The sequence below is a fragment of the Gigantopelta aegis genome, chromosome 5, assembly GCF_016097555.1.
Source record: "Gigantopelta aegis isolate Gae_Host chromosome 5, Gae_host_genome, whole genome shotgun sequence".
Lineage (NCBI taxonomy): Eukaryota > Metazoa > Mollusca > Gastropoda > Neomphalida > Peltospiridae > Gigantopelta > Gigantopelta aegis.
The window spans coordinates 15,211,309-15,232,755 of record NC_054703.1 but is presented as its reverse complement, the minus strand read 5'-3'; the positions used below and the strand labels follow the sequence as shown (position 1 = coordinate 15,232,755).

At 35.2% G+C, this 21,447-nt stretch overlaps 1 protein-coding gene across 3 annotated transcripts in view; it reads left to right on the top strand.

Moving 5' to 3' along the window:
* LOC121373296 overlaps window positions 1-18,182 on the top strand; it is a 38,030-nt gene extending 19,848 nt beyond the window's left edge. Inside the window, exons 6-12 of one of the 3 annotated variants that reach the window (XM_041499839.1) lie at window positions 856-948; window positions 2,980-3,081; window positions 6,555-6,657; window positions 8,075-8,122; window positions 9,593-9,646; window positions 11,097-11,150; window positions 16,307-18,182. In XM_041499839.1, coding sequence (XP_041355773.1) covers window positions 856-948; window positions 2,980-3,081; window positions 6,555-6,657; window positions 8,075-8,122; window positions 9,593-9,646; window positions 11,097-11,150; window positions 16,307-16,463 — 611 coding nt within the window. In that variant the 3' untranslated portion in view covers window positions 16,464-18,182. The remainder of the gene's footprint in view (window positions 1-855; window positions 949-2,979; window positions 3,082-6,554; window positions 6,658-8,074; window positions 8,123-9,592; window positions 9,647-11,096; window positions 11,151-16,306) is intronic. The other 2 variants (XM_041499841.1, XM_041499840.1) reach the window with 2 other exon arrangements.
* Window positions 18,183-21,447: the final 3,265 nt, after the last annotated feature.

The following is a 21,447-nucleotide window of genomic DNA, read 5'->3' as shown; positions in this document are numbered from 1 at the left end:
TATATATATATATATATATATATATATATATATATATATATATGCATGCAACGCTATGCACCTTTGATAATCAAACACAATTTCTTAAACATTTGAAATCTGTAAAAACAATACTGCCGTGTAGAAGAAAAAAAGTGTTATAAATACAATATGAGTTTTCCAATTACATTGTCATGACATCTCAAGCTGAATGTCATTACGCTTTCAAAATGCCCTAGAGTAAAATAGTAACATATCTTTTAAAAACAGGTTTCATCAATTAAATGTATACCCACATTAATTCTGTAATGACCATTGGTATACCATTTCTATAATCATATTAGACAATGTTCTGCCATTTCGTTCTTGGCCATTTTAAAACGTAAAGTTTAATTTCTCAGATGGCCAACATATTTCATCTCATTCTAACCAAATTAAATTAAAAATCTACGTTCGACCATATCCAAAAAAGATTGCTCCCACGTTTCACATTCCCGTGAAATGGGACCGTACGTACTACCATCGGAATTGGTTGTTTGGAAAAACTAACATCCAACCCACTGAGAAGCAGAACATTCATTTCCTGTTGACCTGATAACAAATAGCAACGCGAACGTTTTCATGCAAGCAACGTAGATCTTATCAGGACGTATTGTGATAACACTTATTATCACAAATTATCAGCACCGACTTATGGGGTCACACAGAAAGTGTGTTAGCATGATACTGCAGGTTATCAAAGTACGTCATTGATAGGTTGATGGGCATTTGGTTCGGTTAATTTGTTTTTTTTTCAATTTAATCCAGGTATGTAACATAAAAAACAAAAAATCATCAATGTTCCCGAAACTCGCTGTATGTTGACATTTATTGCAGCTCCTTGCCCATTAAAGTGTGAAAATGGTGGAAGTCCTAACGATGACTGTGACAAGTGTAACTGTTTTGGACATTGGGAAGGAAGTGCCTGTCGTAAGTTTGTGCCTCGTACCTAACTCCATTTTAAGTATTTTTGTCAATCGTTTCGTTTGGTTTGCATTAAAAAGAAAAACAAATCTGTGTTCATGTGGATTATGAAAAGATACCCTACCGCAGTATACGAGTAAAAATCACCAAACGTTTCACATCCAATAGCCAATAATTTCTCTAGGGATGTCGTAACAAGCTTTCCCTTTAAAATGCATTGTGAGTACTTCTAATGCAATATATGTCCTCTACCGAATTTTTGTATCTCCTAAGTTCAAGGGCCATAACTCTCCCAAAAATGGGTAAATTGCCATAAAAATCATTTTTCATCTATAATAGTGCAGTTGCTATACCAAAAAATCCTGAACCTTTGAGAAGAATAACATTTGCCACAATTATACCTTGACCCATTTTGAAAAAAACTGGATATCGATCCAAGTCAGCAGCTAATCTTAAATGACAGCTAAACTATTCCAGTTAGGTGTCATATTATGTATTGAAAACTTATAGGAAGTCATATACTGCTGATCCATTCATGACCTTGAAATGACGATAAGGTTATTTTCACGGTCAAATTCTGTATTTTGCTATTTTGCAGTGCTTTAAGCAGGGTATACACGTGCTTTAAGCAGGGTATACATGTACTCTAAGCTAGTTGGTAATCATATGATTATGGGTTCTAGTTGAAAGTGACAATTGCTGTCAGTTTTACTATTGTGGGTTCTAGTTGGAAGTCATAAGGGCTCTGTCTAGGATTGAATCTACATGATTTTGCCATTGATTACTAGAACAAGTTGTAACATTATGCTAGTTTAAATTCAGTTAGTTATTATGATTAATTGTAAAAAGTTACCATTTAGTATCATTGCTAACTTATTACGTAGTAATAAATAAATCTTCAATAAAATTATCACTTAGCCATCTATTGGTAAATGGAAAATAGAAAGAAACAAGCTTTATTAACTGAATTTCAATTTTAAAATGACACCCCCCTATAGTTTTTAAACACTACAATATATTTTTCACTATTGAAGCCACTTTTTATAGTTGAAATTAGACATTACTTGCATTTTATTCTTTAGATTATCCATTTCCCTACATGCAAAGTGTTTCCTGTCATCATAGTGTTAGTGATACCACGAAATACATTTTTCATAATACTAAAAACACACATAACTCTGAGAAGTAATGGTTAGGGAGACGAGCTAGTCTAGTTTATAATGTATTTTCCCGTTTCAACGTCTCAGATTCTTGTTTATTGTAACTTTATCCAGATGTGTTACAAGTTTGCAGATTAATCAGACTTAGTGTCCATTATTATGGGTTGAAACTAGGGTCTGTGACTTTAATAATACGTGGAATGACCCTCTAGAATGTCGTATCTTCCAATAGTTCATATTACTATTTGGAAAAAAATATATTACTTCTGAAAACAACGCCCCTCGTAGAAGCAGATGACTGTGCACATTAGACTGCCAGTATTGGTCCTTGCCAAGTTTAAGGGCTTGCTTCACAAATATTCATGGTATAGATTATGAGAAGATCTTCACTGTCCTCCTTGAAGGGATTCTCCAAGTTACAATTAATGATATGACCTGAATCCATATCCAGAATTGTTCAGAATAGGTCAAAGAACATGTGTGCCAAGTTTCACACTTCTACTCAAAAGTGCAAGAATCGATGACCAAAAAATTAGCTGAGCCAGCTGCACTATAAAAAAAATTCAGATGAATATCTTGAGGCAGTTTAAAAAAAAAAAGTTAAGAATTTTCTTTCGTATCATCTAAATTCATGGGCCATTGCTCTGTCAAAAATGTGCAAATCACCATGAAAGTCTTGAGGCATTTCAGATGAAAAGTTCAGAGAAATATACAGACAGACAGACAGGACCTAAACGGAGCGTATAGGCTCCTCAGGTTGGACCGATAGGGAACTAATAAACATAGTGTATTCATTTCTAGAGAACATCCAGTAGCCGATGATTAATAATTCAGTGTGCTCTAGTGGTATCACTAAACAAAAACAAACTCATTTCAGGAAAATGTGGATTTGCGTGTTTGAATGGTGGTACAGTGGTTACAAATTGCACTGAATGCAGATGTCTTTCAGGATTCAAAGGACCCATATGCAGTGATGTGGGTAAGTACAAATATAATATTGTTTTATTGTTAATCAACAAAGAGTAATCCAACTATTCAGGCTGCATATTTATCATGATTTCTAAATCGATATGTAATTGTGATAGAACCATCAGTGAGTGTATGCTAGTATACATGTCCCTGGAATATATTCCACAATGGAAGTCTTAGGTCATTTTAACCTAAGATACTCCAATTGTGTAAACTGTATAATAACTATCCATGATGGCATTGGAATAACATCTAAAATACTATGGACTTGTTATCATTTGTGATAATGAGAATAAGAACGCTCATTCTTAGATAAGTGAACAATCTACCCATACGAGTTGAGTATAAAATGAACTTTCAAGGATGGAACCCTTATATTTTAAATCAAATAGAAACATATCTTGGATTTATGAATCATCCATTGGCTGACACAGATATGACTATATATTCCAAATATACTGATAAGAATAACAGCAGTCTATTTTCTGATTGTCAGATACGTTAAACGTGAGAATTGTCTTGAAGATCAAGTAAAACGTATACAACTTTATGGTGTTCAAATTTTCTTTATTAAAAATATATTAAACCTAATATACTATTATTAGAGTGGTATTCCAATACAGGTAAACAATTTGTCAACATCTGGTTCTTCTCAAAACGTACACGGTAAATAATACGAAACTGTCAAAACAATAATAGCCAGTAACAAAATTAGCATTGGTACTACACAATGTTGTTTTATATATTCATATACCTTAATGAAAATGGATTTTACTACATTCGTAGTGTGTTGTCTTTCTATACCAGTAGCATCAGAAATATTCATAAATGTTGAAGAGTAAAATATTAAGGTATCTCATGTAAAAAAAACGGCCTCTATGGCGTCGTGGTTAGGCCATCGGTCTACAGGATGGTAGGTACTGGGTTCGGATCCCAGTCGAGGCATGGGATTTTTAATCCAGATACCAACTCCAAACCCTGAGTGAGTGCTCCGCAAGGCTCAATGGGTAGGTGTAAACCACTTGCACCGACCAGTGATCCATAACTAGTTAAAAAAAAAGCATACTGGTACAGCTCTGCTGCTTTTCCAAAATCATGTCAAACTTTATGACAAGTTTTATTTGAATGCACATTCGATCTTGGTGATATTGTGTACTGGCGTATGGTTTTACTAATTGGGTGTGGTTTATCTATGAAAAAAGAATATCTTCAAGTTTTATAAACATTTCATCAGGACGATTTGGCCACTTATATGTTGAATATTTGCCTTTGGCGTGTGTCTTCTCCAAAACTGTTACATTTGCATCTAAAACTTCATGAAGACAACCAACGCAGTAACAGGAAACATATCTTGAATATAGATCACCGTCTTTGGCAAAAATTGCATGCATTTTCATCGTGCTTGGTATGACCTTTGCAATGGAAGGCGATTGCTGCTTTGATGTTTTAGTAATGTCAATGGAGGAATAAAACTGATATTTGATGGATTTATGGATGCCTATTGCCCATTCGTAGAAATCGTGACCATCTTGGATGCTTACTTTACCTGGTTGCACTGCATCAGATGGTTGGCGTTTGCATTTTCCCCCGAGTCCATCGCACAGGCTTTTTCCATGTCCGCTTCAAAAATAATTCCAACGAGCTTCCATATCAAATAGCTCTTTGTGGTGTAAACGGTGTAGAAAATGTGCTGATTCCGATACTGGGAAGATGGACTATCAGTCCAATAGTGCACATGCTGCATTTCAGGAAATGTAGCCTTCAATTTAGGTAGCACTGTCAAAACAGCGGTTGCATTGTTTTGGTTGTCATCGGATCCTGAAATGATCAAATACAACCATTTTCTAAAAGTCGACACTTTGCTACTATCTGTGCAAACAATATATGACTAATGTGAAATCAAATTACATTATTCGCTGATTTCCCGTCAGATACGTTAACTATTATGTCAGATACGTTATGATTCAATATTTTTGGACGTCGTATTGGTTGAATGTAAAATAAAGGGTATTTTCATTGCCAGAAGATAGTTTATGACTTCACCACACAATAGTAGACTTACATTAAATACGTTAATGTGTCATCAATTACGTTAAAGGGGCATTCCTGTGTTTGCTGCAATTTTTAAGATATTATCGACTAACAGAGACAGTTTAACGATTGTAATTACATATCAAATATATTTTTCTGCATAATATATTAGTGGCTGTATATTAAACGTGTTTCTGATCGTTCTAATTATTTGTACTACGTAAAATTTTATTTTATTTCCTAATTATTATTATTTTCGTACATACAAAATTATTTGAAGACACAATCCAGTTTGGACTTCTTACAAATATTAAGACGACCAGAAACACATTAAATATACAGACATTGATAGTCTAAACAAGAAAATATATTTATTATGTGAGTTTAATCGTAGAAATATTTTATTAGTCAGAAACATCTTACAGTGTAGCAAACTCAGGAATTTCCCTTTAACTAAGCAAATAGCCTGTTGTTTTAAAATTGTCGAGTTGTTTCTATACATAGATTATGTCATCCTATTTCATGGCAACCACTAAAGTAATAAACATTAAAATGCACAATGTTAGCAATGTCAGACAATGTCAGAACAAAAAGGGAGAGATATGATGTTACTCACCTGATATTGTCGGATTTTCTTACTTGAATTAAATCTTCAAACCTCTAAATGTGCTCCAAATGGAAATAGCTCGCATCTGTATTGCAGACATGTGATTCTTCCGCTAATTGGAGGAATTCCGCTTTTAAAAAAATGTTCATGCCCCCAGACCACCCTAGTCATCTCGTGCATTCTGCACTCAATTACGTGCTTTCGGCACGCATGTATAATTTTCAGCTTTTTAAAAAATGTTTCAATCACATACCTGGTATTGGTTATGTGAGGTAACTTTTAATTGTGGTGCCAATATTCCATATGTATTGGAAGTGGTTAACGTATCTAATGAATACGTATTTGACGACAAATGTGCAAATTACAGACACAGCAATCCAATATTCTCCTATTTTCATAAACGGCGACGTGTTTTGTGTATTGATGTCTTAATACCACCATCAAAAGGGAACACATGTGATATTTTACGCGCATTACATGTTTAACGTTAATGTATCTGATGGAAATTAGCTAGCTATTAGTATTGTAACCTTATATCTTACTTTGGACATTGACACTGCACACTGACATGACGGAAACATCCCACACATGGTCTATGTATACACCAATTGTAATGTATATGTTTTATGCACGCTGTTTTTCGGACAGTATATATAATGTAACTGTCGCCATGCATATGGCAAAATGGCATAAAATAAATTTAATTAAATGAGAGTGTTCTTCCTTCCATGGGTACTCGAGTTGGGTACTTGAGTCCTGTGAATGGACTCGAGTCTTTCTTCACTGGCCCGTATCCGAGTGCTCGAGTACGCTTGTCGACCCTAATGTGGACTTTTATTTTGTAGTGGATGATGAGGAACCTGGTTCTGATTGGGTATTGATCGCTATAATCGTGGGTCTTCTCTTGCTTCTATTGATCATCATCATCATCATCATCATATGGTGGAAGTAAGTATAATCAACTCATCACTGAATACTGGCAAACAATCTCGTTGCCAGAGCCCCGGGGCAAGTGAAAAATGATGTTGGGTAAAGTAATGTGCACGATCTAGCTTGCCCATTGGCAATTGAACTATTTAATAATTAAATTTCCAATACAGTAACGACATTTATTTGTAAAGTACTATGTGAAATACTGATGGTGGTGGTACCTGTGTTCCATAATATCACTAACCAGCGACGGGTCAATAGTCCCGACAGTTATGCACAAAGTAGCCCACATCAAAACAAAACTGTTTCTTCATATAAGTATTTGTGCATATAAGTATATGTGGTTTTAGTTTCCATACATAACTGGGTGTTTATATTTAATTTGTCCTTCATTTTTTATCCATGTAATTAGTTCCTGTGTATACATATGATTTATTAGGTTTATTTTATCTTTATAAAATATTTTTGATTCATGATTCAGAATGTATTTTTGGATAGTGCTAAAGAGCTTTCAACCATTGTTCACTATTGTAAAGATGTATTTAATCTATACCATATTCTTGTATGTTGTTTTTATTATAAAGCTTATAAGTTGTAAAACTTAAAGCAATAAGGAAGTGGTAGTGTTAATTAGCATGGCCATCACAAATGTCGTTATGCAATTTATTTTCAGCATTACAATATACGTGTAATATCTGTTCATGTCAATATAATCAGGTTTTTTAAATGGTCGAAGATTTAAAATTAACCAAAAAGTAAGTTTCAAAGTATTAAAATCGGAAACATTATTGGTGCACCTGTTCATTATTTCTCCAAACAAATTGTACTAAAAGTTAGTTTGCATGCTATATACATTAGCATATATTAACATTGAAATTAACCTGAGTAAGTCAGTAATAGGGTATTGATCTGTGTCCTATCAGACAACCAAGAATATTCTTTATATGTGTTCTAACAGAAAATCAGGAATATTCAAAGTCAGTAACAGGGTATTGATCTGTGTTCTAACAAAAAACCCAGGAATATTCCAAATCGGTAATAGGGTATGGATCTGTGTTCCAACAGAAAACCAAGCACACACTGGCCCGACAAGTTGGTCTAGTCGGCGATAATGCCAACTCGATCGTCTTGTCGGGTTGGTGTGCGCTAGCAGCAGACTAAATTGTCGTCACTAATAACTTGTTTTGGGCGGATTAAAATATTGAATCAGGCGTTGGACAGTCGGAAATCCAGGAATATTCTAAGTCAGTAATAGGATATTGATCTGTGTTCTAACAGAAATCCAGGACTATTCTAGGCATGTAATAGGGTATTGATCTGTGTTCTGACAAAAAACAGGAATATTCCAAATCAGTAATAGGGTACTGATCTGTTTCTTAAAATAAAATCAGGACTGTTCCAAGTCAATAATAGTGTATTATTTCCATTCTTACAGAAGACGTCGACAACAACCTACAGACGGGCAGACATTGGATGATGCCAGGTAAATCATGCTGTTACTATTACCACCACCACAACCAGCACAGCACCACAACTACCACCAGTATCACCAACTGTATCACCAACTATTTACTACCACCACTACTACTACTTCCACTACCACCACAACGATCACGGCATCACAACTACCGCTATTACTATGACTAGTTACTACCATCACTACTACTCTTACCACCATCACTACTACTACTACTGCTACAACCACCTCTACTACTACTACCACCACCTGTATTATTACTACTACCACTATTACTGATAGGTAATACTGAACTGCTACTACAAATACTACTACCACCATTACTACTACGACCACTTCTAGTACTACTACCACTCCTGCTACTATTTCAAACATTTAAATGTTATTGTTTTGTTTTTTGTTTTAATTTGGGCTCTTCGATACATCTGCAACTAATTCTCTTCATATTTAGGCCTGACGCCCTGGGTCACAGCAGAAATAGATCATATAAACAATAAAATCTACATTTCTTGATGTCTGATTTCAATTATTAGAAAATGGCTCTAGTGTTAGTGTTTTGAAACTTGGGTACGTCGCTTTAAGGGTCGGTACACTTTTGGTAGTTATTTGCTAGTGTTATATTAATTTAGCAAGTTGTGATCATAAATGACTTCCAAATTTTTTTTCAATAAAATATGATTTGTGATGTATGTTAAATTATTGCACAGTGTTTTTTTCATGCATTAATTAAAACCATTTCTCTACGATTTGTTGCCCAGTGCTTCTTCGTAGTGAAATGTGTCATCTTATTCCCTCTTTAAATCATTAAGTTTAAGCATAATCCATGATGTCGACACCTTACAGCGAAACAAATCGTTTTGTTTTGTTTTGTTGTTTGTTTGTTGTTGTTGCATTAGGGTTTTTTGTTGTAGTTTTTTTGTTGTTGTTTTTTTTTTTTTTGGGGGGGGGGGGATTTTCGGGGGTGTTGTTTTTGTTTTGTGGTATTTTTGTTTGTTGTTGTTGTTGTTGGGGGGGGGGGGGTTCTGTGGTTTCTTTTAATATTTAAAAAAAAAACAGAATCTATTAACTGGTCCTTAATTAATTTTGTTATACATATGTTTTATGCAGATGATGTGGTATTGTTGGGATAGTTGGTAAGAAATGACGATAAAACATGCATAATACATTATGAGCAAGATTGTTATATTTGGAGAAACAATGAACGATTAGAAGACAGTATTTTACATGGAACCGTATAATCAAGTATTAAATATGAATGAAAATAAATATCAAGGTATTTGGTTTGACAAATACAACAAATTTAATTTATGGAAAAAATTATTTAAAACTAAAACCCAGAAAAACGATATTTTACATACGTCTGCATTGCCAGTTAAACATCTAACGCAATATTTGAAATATTTAAATGTTATTGGTTTGTTTTTGTTTTTATTTTTGGCTCTTCGATACATCTGCAACTAATTATCTTCATTTTAGGCCTGACGCCGAGGGTCACAGCACAGAGCACACGGTGTCCGGATCACACTCCAAGTATGTGCAATAAGTGATTAATTAGACCTAGTGAGCAAAATTCGCTTTGAAGATATTATTGATAGCACTCGTACTATGCATTTTGGTGTATTAGAAAAACGTGGGTGTACGAAAATGAATATTCTAAATAATAAAATATAAGTACTTCTAATTTAAGTTATGAAAAACGGCTTTAATAATGGAACATATGTCGTACAATCTGTCACTTTAATGCCACTCTTGTTTTGCTAGAAATTAATGTACAAAGAAAACGAGAACCTATTTTACTAGCATTAGATCTTATTAACATCCATGCATCCATCCATCCCTATGTGCATGCACAACTATCAAGCCACACATACACACACACACACATCCATCCATCCATGTATTCATCCATAAGATTGCTGGGACGTCCGCAAGAGAAGCGAGTGTCGTGATATATACCTCAAGAGTGCTCTTTTGTATTTCCCAATATCATTATACCTACCAGTCAGAGTGAAAACCACGAATGCCATTCCCACATCTATATAAAGCACCCCACGGAACAACCTGCTTCATTTATCACAGGACCCGCCATCGTGACACTTCATCTCAAACATGGGTCATTACGTGCCAACTCAACTAGAGGTTCCCGTGTCACCATCTCCAAATTTTATAAAGATTTCACCCATTTATAGCATATGCACATGAGTTACTCATATTAAAAACTCATGATGCTGGGTAATTGCCCACGTGGTCAAACCACCCTCATATGCAGGTATATTTTTCACAATTAATTTTTTCTTCTCCGCTTTGGACCCTAACTACACATTAATAAAACATTTGATTCAGATAAGCTTTCTCGTTAAGAAACATCTATAGGTATATACTTCAAATCAAATAACAGTTTGTATCTGTGATAAATAATCAGTTAGTAATTGTCCCCCAAAATTTAAAAAATATCTTTTCTGAATGATAAAAAACTAAACTTTAGGAGTCTCCAGGACACAAATTATGACAGATATGTACAAAATTAGTACAATTCTACAGGTATGAATTAGCTAATACAGCAAATTGCAACTTGATATCTTTATAATTAAAACAGTTACTAGCATTGAAAAATCGTCCGAAATTACTTGACACAGTCGCGAGTGCAACAAATGGATCAATGGGCCCTGCATTTGACCAGTCATAATTTCAAAACTACTTAGTATTTGGACAAGCATTAAATATGAATGAAAATAAATATTAAGGTATTTGGTTTCACAAATCCAACAAATTTAATTTATGAAAAAAAGGATTTAAAACTAAAAGCCAGAAAAGCAATATTTTATATACGTCTTTTTAGAAATATGTAACATACATTGCCAAGTGAACATCAAATAAAGCTATCTAACGCAATATTTGAAATATTTAAATGTTATTGTTTTATTTTTATTTTTATTTTTGACTCTTCGATACATCTGCAACTAATTCTCTTCATATTTAGGCACGACGCCCTGGGTCACAGCACAGAGCACACATATTCTGGATCACACTCCAAGTACGTGCAATAAGTTATTAATTAGACCTGCTATTACTACTACTATTACTACTTCTTCTTCTTCTTCTCCTTCTTCTGGTACTACTATCCCAACTGCTAATAGTACTATTACTTCTTCTGCTACTACTACTACTACTAGTAGTAGTAGTAGTAGTAGTAGTAGTAGTAGTAGTAGTAGTAGTAGTAGTAGTAGTAGTAGTAGTAGTAGTAGTAGTAGTAGTAGTGGTAGTAGTATTATACTACTACTGTTTGTTTCTATTTAACGACGCCTCTAGAACACATTGATTTATTAATCATCGGCTGTTGGATATAAAACATTTGGTAATTTTAACATATAGTCGTAGAGAGGAAACCCATTAGTAGCAATCGATTAGTAGTAAGGGGTCTTTTATATGCGCCATCCCACAGACAGAATAAGACATATCATGGGATTTGATAATATTGATGTTACTGCTTTTGTCACAGTACAACAACAGCAACTACTACCACTACTTCTCCTACTACTACTACTACTGTTACTATCACTACAGCGATTACTACTACAACTACTATTGATGCTTCTGTTATTATTATTATTATTATTATTATTATGTTGTTGTTGTTGTTGGGTTTTTTAAAATCAAGTTTATTGATCCCTCACGCATGTTTTTCACAAGTTAGAAAGTACTTGTTATATAAAAATAGTAATATATTACGTCAATGATTCACTTTTTAGTACAATGTTTGGTACCAACATTTATAATGTAATCTGATTCCATAGTTTGTAAGTTTATGGCACGGCAGATGGATGTGAATAGCTTCTTGAATCTGCATGGTAAAGATTACAAGAATGACAAGAAGATGAAGTCTAAGGGGCCACACAGCTCTCCCGTCATTGTGACTTCACCCACACAACAAGTGGTGGAACAGGCTAAAGCTCAAGTCATACGCTAAAGACAACATCATCAGTTTCATTGAGATGATGGCACTACACAAAAATGTGGCATACTGTCAGAATACACTCACAGTGCTCACACCGAGGTGGATGATCTATTTTCAAGATAAATGAATGGGTCAAGTAGGTATGACCGATGCTAGCATGACACAAGACTATTTCATCCTTCCAATACTGCCTATATGAGAACTGCCACTCTCCCAAGACTGGATTGACAACATGAAGCTTGTTTGCAATCGCACCGTTGCAATAATTTTGCCAGGTAGAAAAGATAAATTGGTTAATACTACGTTTAAAATCAGTATTGGGCACACCAACCCCGGTATGAGGCAAATCCAAAGCAGACTTGGCAGCAGAATCTGCCTTTTTATTACTCCTGATGTCAACATGGCTGGGAACCCAACAAAATACAATGTCTTTATTGGCAATAGATAAAAAGGGAAATAATTGTGTGTGAAGGAAAAATTGTAACAGAAGCCACAGAATTCCCATTCCGTGGTCCGTCTGTATAAACAGGAATGTAATGGTACCTGTCTTGAATTTCCATCAAACATTGTACACAACATCATCTGTACCATCTTTGTTCAGATGTGAGTGATCAAAAATAATTTTAGGTGGTGTAATGCACCAAGGTGGTAAACCCAAATATGAAGCAGTTTCCAAAGTATCACTTAAATCAATGTTGGAAATAAAAATTAAAAAAAATGCTGAATGCAAAGACCAAATGTACGAATAGCATTTGGCATTGCATCAAACAACTTCATATATTTGTTATCAAACACTGCATTATGTGTAGGATGTTTCGGTAATGATTTAATCTTGGTGGCATACTGCAGAGAAAGCTGTGCCACGCCTAGCACCCGAACAATGTTTGTGTGCAACAACGTACAAGCTTTCTATAGGAGATGTTCTAAATGCACCAACACAACGCCTAAGTCCCTGCTTGTGTATAGGATCTAAGACTTGCATGCCAACATATATACAATGCATCCATAATCAAGTCTTGACCTCACAGGAGATCTATACAGACAGAGCATAAGCTTTCAGTCTGCTTCACATTCTGTATTACCAATAACTTTTAAAATATTGAGAGATTTTAAGCCCTTATTTTTAACATATTTAACATGGGGAATAAAAGAGAGCTTCCTATCAAATAAAGCCCTTAGAAATTTGGTCTCCTGCACAACTGGAATCAGATATTTGTCCAAAAGCAACTTTGGACCTAAGTGGAGACCTCTTTTCTGGCAGATATGCACATAAAGTGTTTTTACCTTTGAGAATCTAAAGCCATTGTCAGTTACCCATTGATCAAGTTTATATAAACAAGGCTGCAACTGACGTTCGACGATACTCGTATTGGACGATCTATAGCAAATCTGAAAATTATTGGCATGTAACGAGCAATCCACACCAGGTTTTTAAACACTGGGTGATGCTGTTAATTTTCAAAGAAAATAAAGTTACAGGCAGGATACTACACTGAGGTACACCCATCGCTTGTGTGAATTGAGAAATAAAAACAGGAAGTCGACGTCTAAGGCCCTTGTGATGGAGGTCATTTAAAATCCCACTTCGACGTGATATTATAAGTTTTCTCCAAATCAAAACACAATGAAACCAAGTGCTGATTATCGATGGAAGCTTCCTTACAAAAGGTTTCAAATCTAACAAGATGAGCAACTGTGTTTCGTCTAGATCTGAACCCACATTGCACAGTAGTAAGCAGTTGGTGGAATTCGAGAATCCAGACAAGTAAAATGCAACTTGTCAAAGCGATAGGATCCTAACTAGTAGTATGTGTTGGATCCTTACCAGGCTTGGGAATAGGAAAAATAATTGCTTCCCTCCAATTAGAAGGAAAGTCACCAGAAATCCAGATGTTATTAAAAACATTCAAAACAACCAAAGATCATTCAGGTACATGTTTCAATAACTGATAATGAATGTCATGTCCTACTGACGTACCATGGACTCTTCGAAGAGCATCCTGCAATTCCTCCATAGAGAAATACCTGTTGTATACTTCAGATGAAAAGTCCAAGGATCAAATTAAATTAAATTTATCTGTACTGAAAGCAGAAGATTAGTTATAAGATGTCTGTCAATGCATTAGCTATGTCACGATGAGAGGTGACATCCATATCACTGAAAGACAGAATAAACTGTATTACTGGATTCTTTACCTTTGATTGTACGGATCCTATTCCAGACAGAAAGAAAGAAATGTTTTATTTAACGAAGCACTGAACACATTTTATTTACAGTTATATGGTGATAGACATATGGTTATGGACCACACATATATTGAGGGAGAAAACCCGCTGTTGTCACTTTATGGGCTCCTCTTTTCGATTAGCAGCAAGAAATCTTTTATTTGCACAATCCCATAGACAATGTAGTGCATACTACAGCCTTTGACATACCAGTCGTGGTGCACTGGCCCACCATCGGGGATCGATCCCACGCCAAACAAGTGCTGTACCACAAAGCTACGTCCCACCCCTATTCCAGACAGATTTCACAGATGTTTGTGAATTCAACTTGGAGACAAAATTTCTCCAAGATGATTTTTTACTCTGTCTGATCTCTCTACGAGCCTTAGACCAAGCAATACCATAGGCATCCAGGTTATCCCCAGTAGGTTCACGTTTGAACATATCGAGCGTCCAGTTTCACTCTTTGATTGCACGTATCATTGAGCCATGGCTAATTGACACACTTTGGGACTGCTGAAGTCTTAGGAATAGTTTTATCTGCAATATCCTTCAAGATGGAAGTGAACAAAGACATGGGATCATCAGAATCGTAATGACAAATTGTTGCAGTCGAGTGCTGGACAGATGACGAAACTGACGCCAATTTGCCTTCGCCAACTTCCACCTTTGAACCATTTCAAGTGACAGATGTCCATCATTCTCCAAAATAATGGGAAACAGGTCACTACCACAAAGGTCTGAACCAACTTTCCAGGCGAAATCAGCAAAACATGAAGGACTACAACGGCTTAACTCTATTGAAGTGAAAGAACCACTTGCAGAATGAAAATTTATATGAGTTTTATCATTGAATAAAAGTAAATCATATCTGAGAATTACGTCTTCCAACTGTTTACCACAAATATTGAAATCTTCACATTCCTTCAAAATGTGGTGACCATTAAAATGTTTTTGAATTAAGACTCAATTCATCAAAATTGGGCCTATGACTGAATTAGTACGGAAATTATCATAACTTTTTCCTTTGTATGTGGTGAGTTGGTGATTGGGGTGGTACCTTGTTTGATCTTCAAATGTCCCGACCAACCTTCCTTATTTTTACTCCTAAATTTTTATATTGATGTTGATCATCACTTTAGATTTGCCTTTACCATAGTTTGACACCCAATAGCCTATGTATTTTTCGTGCTTGGTTGTTGTTAAACATTCGTTCATTCATTCATTCATGACGTCAGCGATTTCATCACCTTGCATCATCCACTACTGCGCTGTTTGTCGGCCATCTTGGATGATCCAATGGTGAACTCGATATACCCTATAGACCAGGTATTGCTACTACTGATTACACTTAGTGAGCTAAATAAAGTTTGAAGCCATTTTAATAGTACTCGTACTATATCACCAACTACTGATACTGCAACAAAACGACAATTACTACTACTACTACTACTGCTGCTGCTGCTGCTGCTGCTGCTGCTGCTGCTACTGCTGCTACTACTACTACAAACATGCACTACCATCACCACCATCGCTACCACTATTACCACCATCACTACCACAGCCACTACTACTACTATTAGTAATATTATTATTAATATTACTACCACTGCTACTAATACTACTACTTCTAAACTACTAATACCATTACTATTAGTAGTACTACTACCACTACTACATCTTCTTCCTCTAAATAATTTAAGCAATATTTTCTGTAAAATGCTTACAGTTCCTTGCTTGAAAACTTATTGTAGTGAACACATTCGTGTGCGCATTCAGACGTGCCTTTGTTGCCACAAGCTCTACAAAGGTTTTTGTCATCTTCTCTGGAACACGCTGTAAAGTGGCAATCCTCCTACAGACGTATTTGGAACCATAGTATATCGATCTTAACACCAGATCTCCGTAAACAAAGAATCTAACATATTTTTCTAATTCTTTATCAACACATCATGTCCCAGCGTGTTTGTTTTTGTTTGTTTTGTTTGCATTTTGTTTTGTTTTTCTAGAAGCAAACGACGACAATCTAGGTTATCTTCCATGAGAGGGCGAAAGTCCTCAAAGAGTCCGAGTCATCAATCCTTGAAATCCTTGAAATCTTTGAAGTCCTCAAAGAGTCATAAAGCCAAGTCCTTAGAAGGACAGCATCTTAAATCCCCGGAGTGACGCTGACACAAATCCTCGGAAGAACAGTGAAAAATAGATACTGTCCTCATGTATCAATCACATGTTAGTCTATTCATTATCTGATGAGGTTGTGTAATGCAAATATAATCGAGAGGTGTAAATAAAGTTTAAAGAAGGAATGACCTTTACCATTAGATATATTTTATGATGAAAAGTTTCACTTGTTAAATCGTTTGGAGAACATGTGATTGCAGTTTGTTTTAGCAGTGACTATATTACGATATCTTATGCTTTTTTAATTCCTGCGAAGTGAATTTTGCTCTTTTATAATTGCTTTTTGTGAATGCTGATTGGACATTTTGTTCTAACTACTAGGCACATATAGTGTTCATGTGTTGCTCACAGATATCGAGGAATTAGCGATATCTTCTCCACCAGCACTCCCGCACCTCGTAACAAAATATAACAATAAAGAAAATTAAAAAGTATGGAATAATACAGTGGCTATACGCATGTCTTAACGTATCATCGTTTTGTTAAAAAAAAGAAACTGGTTTTGAAATAATACAACGGTACATCACACGCCAATTTCAAATGTTCAACATGAGAAAGAACGACATAGAATTGGGTTTTTTTTTAAACGTAATCTTGGACTGTCGTCATGCTCGTATCAAATTGACCAAGGTATTTTAGTAAAGAGTAATCATTTGCAAACATTCTGCCAATCAATAAAATAATTTGTTTTAGTCCTTTATAACTGATACATGGAAAGGTTGAGCCCATATCAGTACATTGCCAAAACAAGTTCAGGTTAAATTAGGTTTTGAAGCGCTAATTTCAAAGTGCTGTAATATATATATATATATATATATATATATATATATACATGGGATTTTTTGTTCATGCTACACTGTGTGGTGTACTGATTTTGAAAAAATTTAAACATTTTTTCCTCTACTTTTTCTCGTAAATTTGTTTTTGTAAATAGGTTAATATGTGTATCGAGAAATATCATCCTCTAGTTAAAGTCTGGTTATGGAATAATACAACGGTACAGGTGATACGTGTACCTGGAAGTATCATCCTCTAGTTATCGTCTGGTTATAGAATAATACAACGGTACAGGTGATATGTGTACCTGGACGTATCTTCCACTAGTTAAAGTGTGGTTATGGAATAATACAACGGTACAGGTGATACATGTTCCTGGACGTATCATCCCATTAGTCTGGTTATGGAATAATACAACGGTACAGATGATACGTTTATCACTTTGACAGATTTCACAAATACGAAATTGGATTCAACAAATTTTACATTGTATTTAATATAAAATAATTATATGAACATATAAATATTAATTGTTGGAATCGTGATGTTACTTTCTTTCTGAAAGCAGTTAGGCTGTTCGATCCTAAAAGGGAAGTACTACTTGAGAAAGAGAAATCAAGCTTCGAAACAATCCCTGGCTTGACAGATGTTCCTATTGCAGAATTTGCGTTATACACTACTGTCCTTGAACCTCAAGCTGGAGAAGCCAAGATAGAATCGACCTTTTTTGAGGGTCTGTGATTGATCAGATTGCAAACCTCGCCAGACTGGCACATCGGTATGCAAATGCCGTAACCAATTCAGCAGATGCTAAACGGAGTGTCTCTTTATATAATTTGGAGAGGAAACCCGCTACGTTTTTCCATTAGTAGCTAATGATCTTTTATATACACCACCCCATGCTCAGACAGAATAGCACATACCACATTGACGTACCAGTCGTGGTGCACTGGCTGCTATGAGGGGTACGACCCCAAACCGACCGCGCATCAAGCGAACGCTGTACTACCACTGGGCTATATGACCAGCCGCAAATTAACGTTATACATGTAGTTAATTAATCTTGTCATGAATTATCCTCTTTACCAAAATGAAGAAAACATAATAATTAATATTATAGTGACCTAAGACTGAATTGCATTTAATTAATATATTGCAACTATTATTAAAAAACACAAATACACGAACATATAAATGTTTTGTTTTTTTAAACATTATTATATAATAATAGTATTATTAATCAAGGCACATTCTCTTACAATCTAATAATTCCTTGGTAAAAGACATCTACGACTGGTACCTAGGCTACTTCGGTTACAAAATGTCATAAAAATAGAAGACGTGAATGGCTAAAGGCTCATTTTCAAAAGCAATACACGTCTACAGATTTAAAAGAACTGTATTACGTTCAGGCCGTTACACAACATCGGTAACTCGGACATCATGTTCCACTATCGACTCGCGACGAGATCAAAGATACTAAATAACTGTGTGTACTGCCAAAGTGCTACGGCATCTGTGATTATGTAATGTTGTAAAGAAGTGTTTTCAGGTGTCGGAAGCACGTTTGTTCCCAATTTTCGGTGTTGGTGTCGGAAGGTGTGAATTCCGGTGCAACAAACAGGATAATATTGATGTACGTTTGTTCCTGACAATTTGTGGTCAGATGGTGTAAATGTCGTAGTAACGACGGTCTCTGTAACGAGGTCTGACTGCGTTTGTGTGGGTGTGTGTGGTGTGTGGTGTGTGTGTGTATGTATGTGTGGTGTGTGTATGTGTGTGTGTGTATGTACACACACACACAGACACACACATATATATATACTAAAAGGCAAACATTATTGTGACACAAAAGAAAAGACAAAGATAATTGATGAGACGTTTTTACTGCCGTGTATGAAACGTTATAACTTGGAAGGAGAAATGTCCGAAAGTATGGAAACGAGCAATAGTCCATGAAAAGGGCGCACCTGCCATCTGCAAATGAGCCACATCACTAGACGGGGTCCAGAGTGAGTAGCGAATGTGTCCACCTTCAGCATTGATACAGGCCTGGCACTGTCGTCTCATTGAGGCCACTAAATGCTGGAGAAGGTGCCTGGGAATGCCATTCTAGATCTGAGGAAGGATCAGCCGGAGTTCCTGCAGTGTTGTCTTGGCGAGGGGTTGTCACGGGTTGTCGGCCGCTACGGGGACGGTCCCTGACCTGATTGTTTTGTTGATATCCTTGCCATAAATGCCATATGGTGTTTCTGTGGACGTTGAATTGATGTGCGATGTCCCAGATTCAAGCACCCGTATGACTCGCCATGTGTCATTTTCACTGAGGCGTGGCATGACGAAATTCCATCAAACAGTTCACTAGTGGTATTTTTATGACTTCTGAAATCTTATTTACAGATTGATTTCGCCAAGTTTCTAACGCATAGTTCTTAATTACTTCGGCATAAACGCTGGCATTCATTTAAGAGTTATGTCCTTGTTTTGACAGCGACCGCCATGTTTACTACCTGACCTTTAGGGTCGGGTCAAGGCAGCGTTAAGCAAAATGGTTATAAATAGAATTTATCAAATTTGACCAGCATTAGACGTATTCGAACGATACAATGATACGAAATAACTTTAGATTTAATATCAGTGATGAATTAGAAACTTCGTGTAATTTATCAGACTTACTTTTATCGTTGAGGTTGTATTGTCGTCAACTGTAGAAATGTAAATTTTTCTGTTACTGTTAGTTCAGTAACAGCGTTGCTTTAAAAAAACTCTTGTGATTAATGCAAACTATTAAGCAACACGGATAGCAAAATGTATTATAGTTTGAATGTTAACCCATTTTTTGCTGCACTTGCAGTTGTTAATTTAAAAAAAAACATTTTAAATATTGATGATGTTTTGACATGGGACGGACCAGAATGAAATGTTAAAGGGACATTCCTGAGTTTGCTGCAATTATTTAAGATGTTATCGACTAACATAGACTTTTTAACGATTGTAATTACATATCAAATATATCTTTCTGCATACAATATTAGTGGCTGTATTTTAAACGTGTTTCTGATCGTTCTATTATTTGTACAAGGTTAAATTGTATATTGTTTCCTAAAATATTTTGTTTTTCGTACGTATGAAATTATTTGAAGACAAAATCCAGTTTGAGCTTCTTACACATATTAAGACGACCAGAAACACATTAAATATACAGACACTGATATACTAAACACGAAAATATATTTAATATGTAACTTTAATCGTAGAAATATTTTAGTAGTCGAAAACATCTTACAATACAGCAAACTCAGGAATGTCCCTTTAAAACTGTGCGTCAGAGTTGTTAATGATAAATTTTTCAAATGTTAAAAAAAAAAACCTTAGTTAACAGGAAGGCAGCCGATGAGCTAAAAATATTTTAAGATTCCTTGTATAAAAATACAACTATTTCAGCTCGACTGCCTCCTGGACTATTGCATTTACTATTTATAATTTATTATTTTCATTCGTTTTGTACTTATCGTTAGTATATTATCGACTGGTGGCAGTGCAGATTGCAGCATCAGAACTTATTAAATTGGGCGGTAGTTGGTGAGATAAAAAAAACCCATACTGTTAGATTTCTGATATATAACTACCATTTTTCCCGTCCAACTGCCTTCTGAGATATTGCAGTTTGCTATTGTAATTTCTGATTTCTGATCCCTTTTTGAGTTCAATCGTCATCTGTGTTTTTCTTAAATTATCATTGGTCAGATGACGCCACGTGGTATAGTAAATTTAGTATAAAAGCAAGTGACGTCAGATTGATGACACTGTTTTCACCCGTGACAGAGTCAGTTGGCTAAATTTATACATCAACAACAACAAATTTATGAAATAAAGATATCCCTAATTTGTGTTCACATTTAATGGTACATAATAGAAGCAAATATAATTTATTATTTTTAAAGATGAGAGTAATTACAAATTATTGTTATTATTATTTACAAAAGAAAAGCCCATTCATTTAAATGATCCAAGATAATTTAATTTATTTATTTACATCTGCTGTGGCTCACTTATCAAAGAGGGATCTACTTCAATAGAATGAGAACTGTATTTTTTTTATCATGACAACACAGACGATATTTGAATAAAATATGTTCTTTATTATTTACAAAAACTGCATTGTTGATTTATTGAATCACTTTATATAATG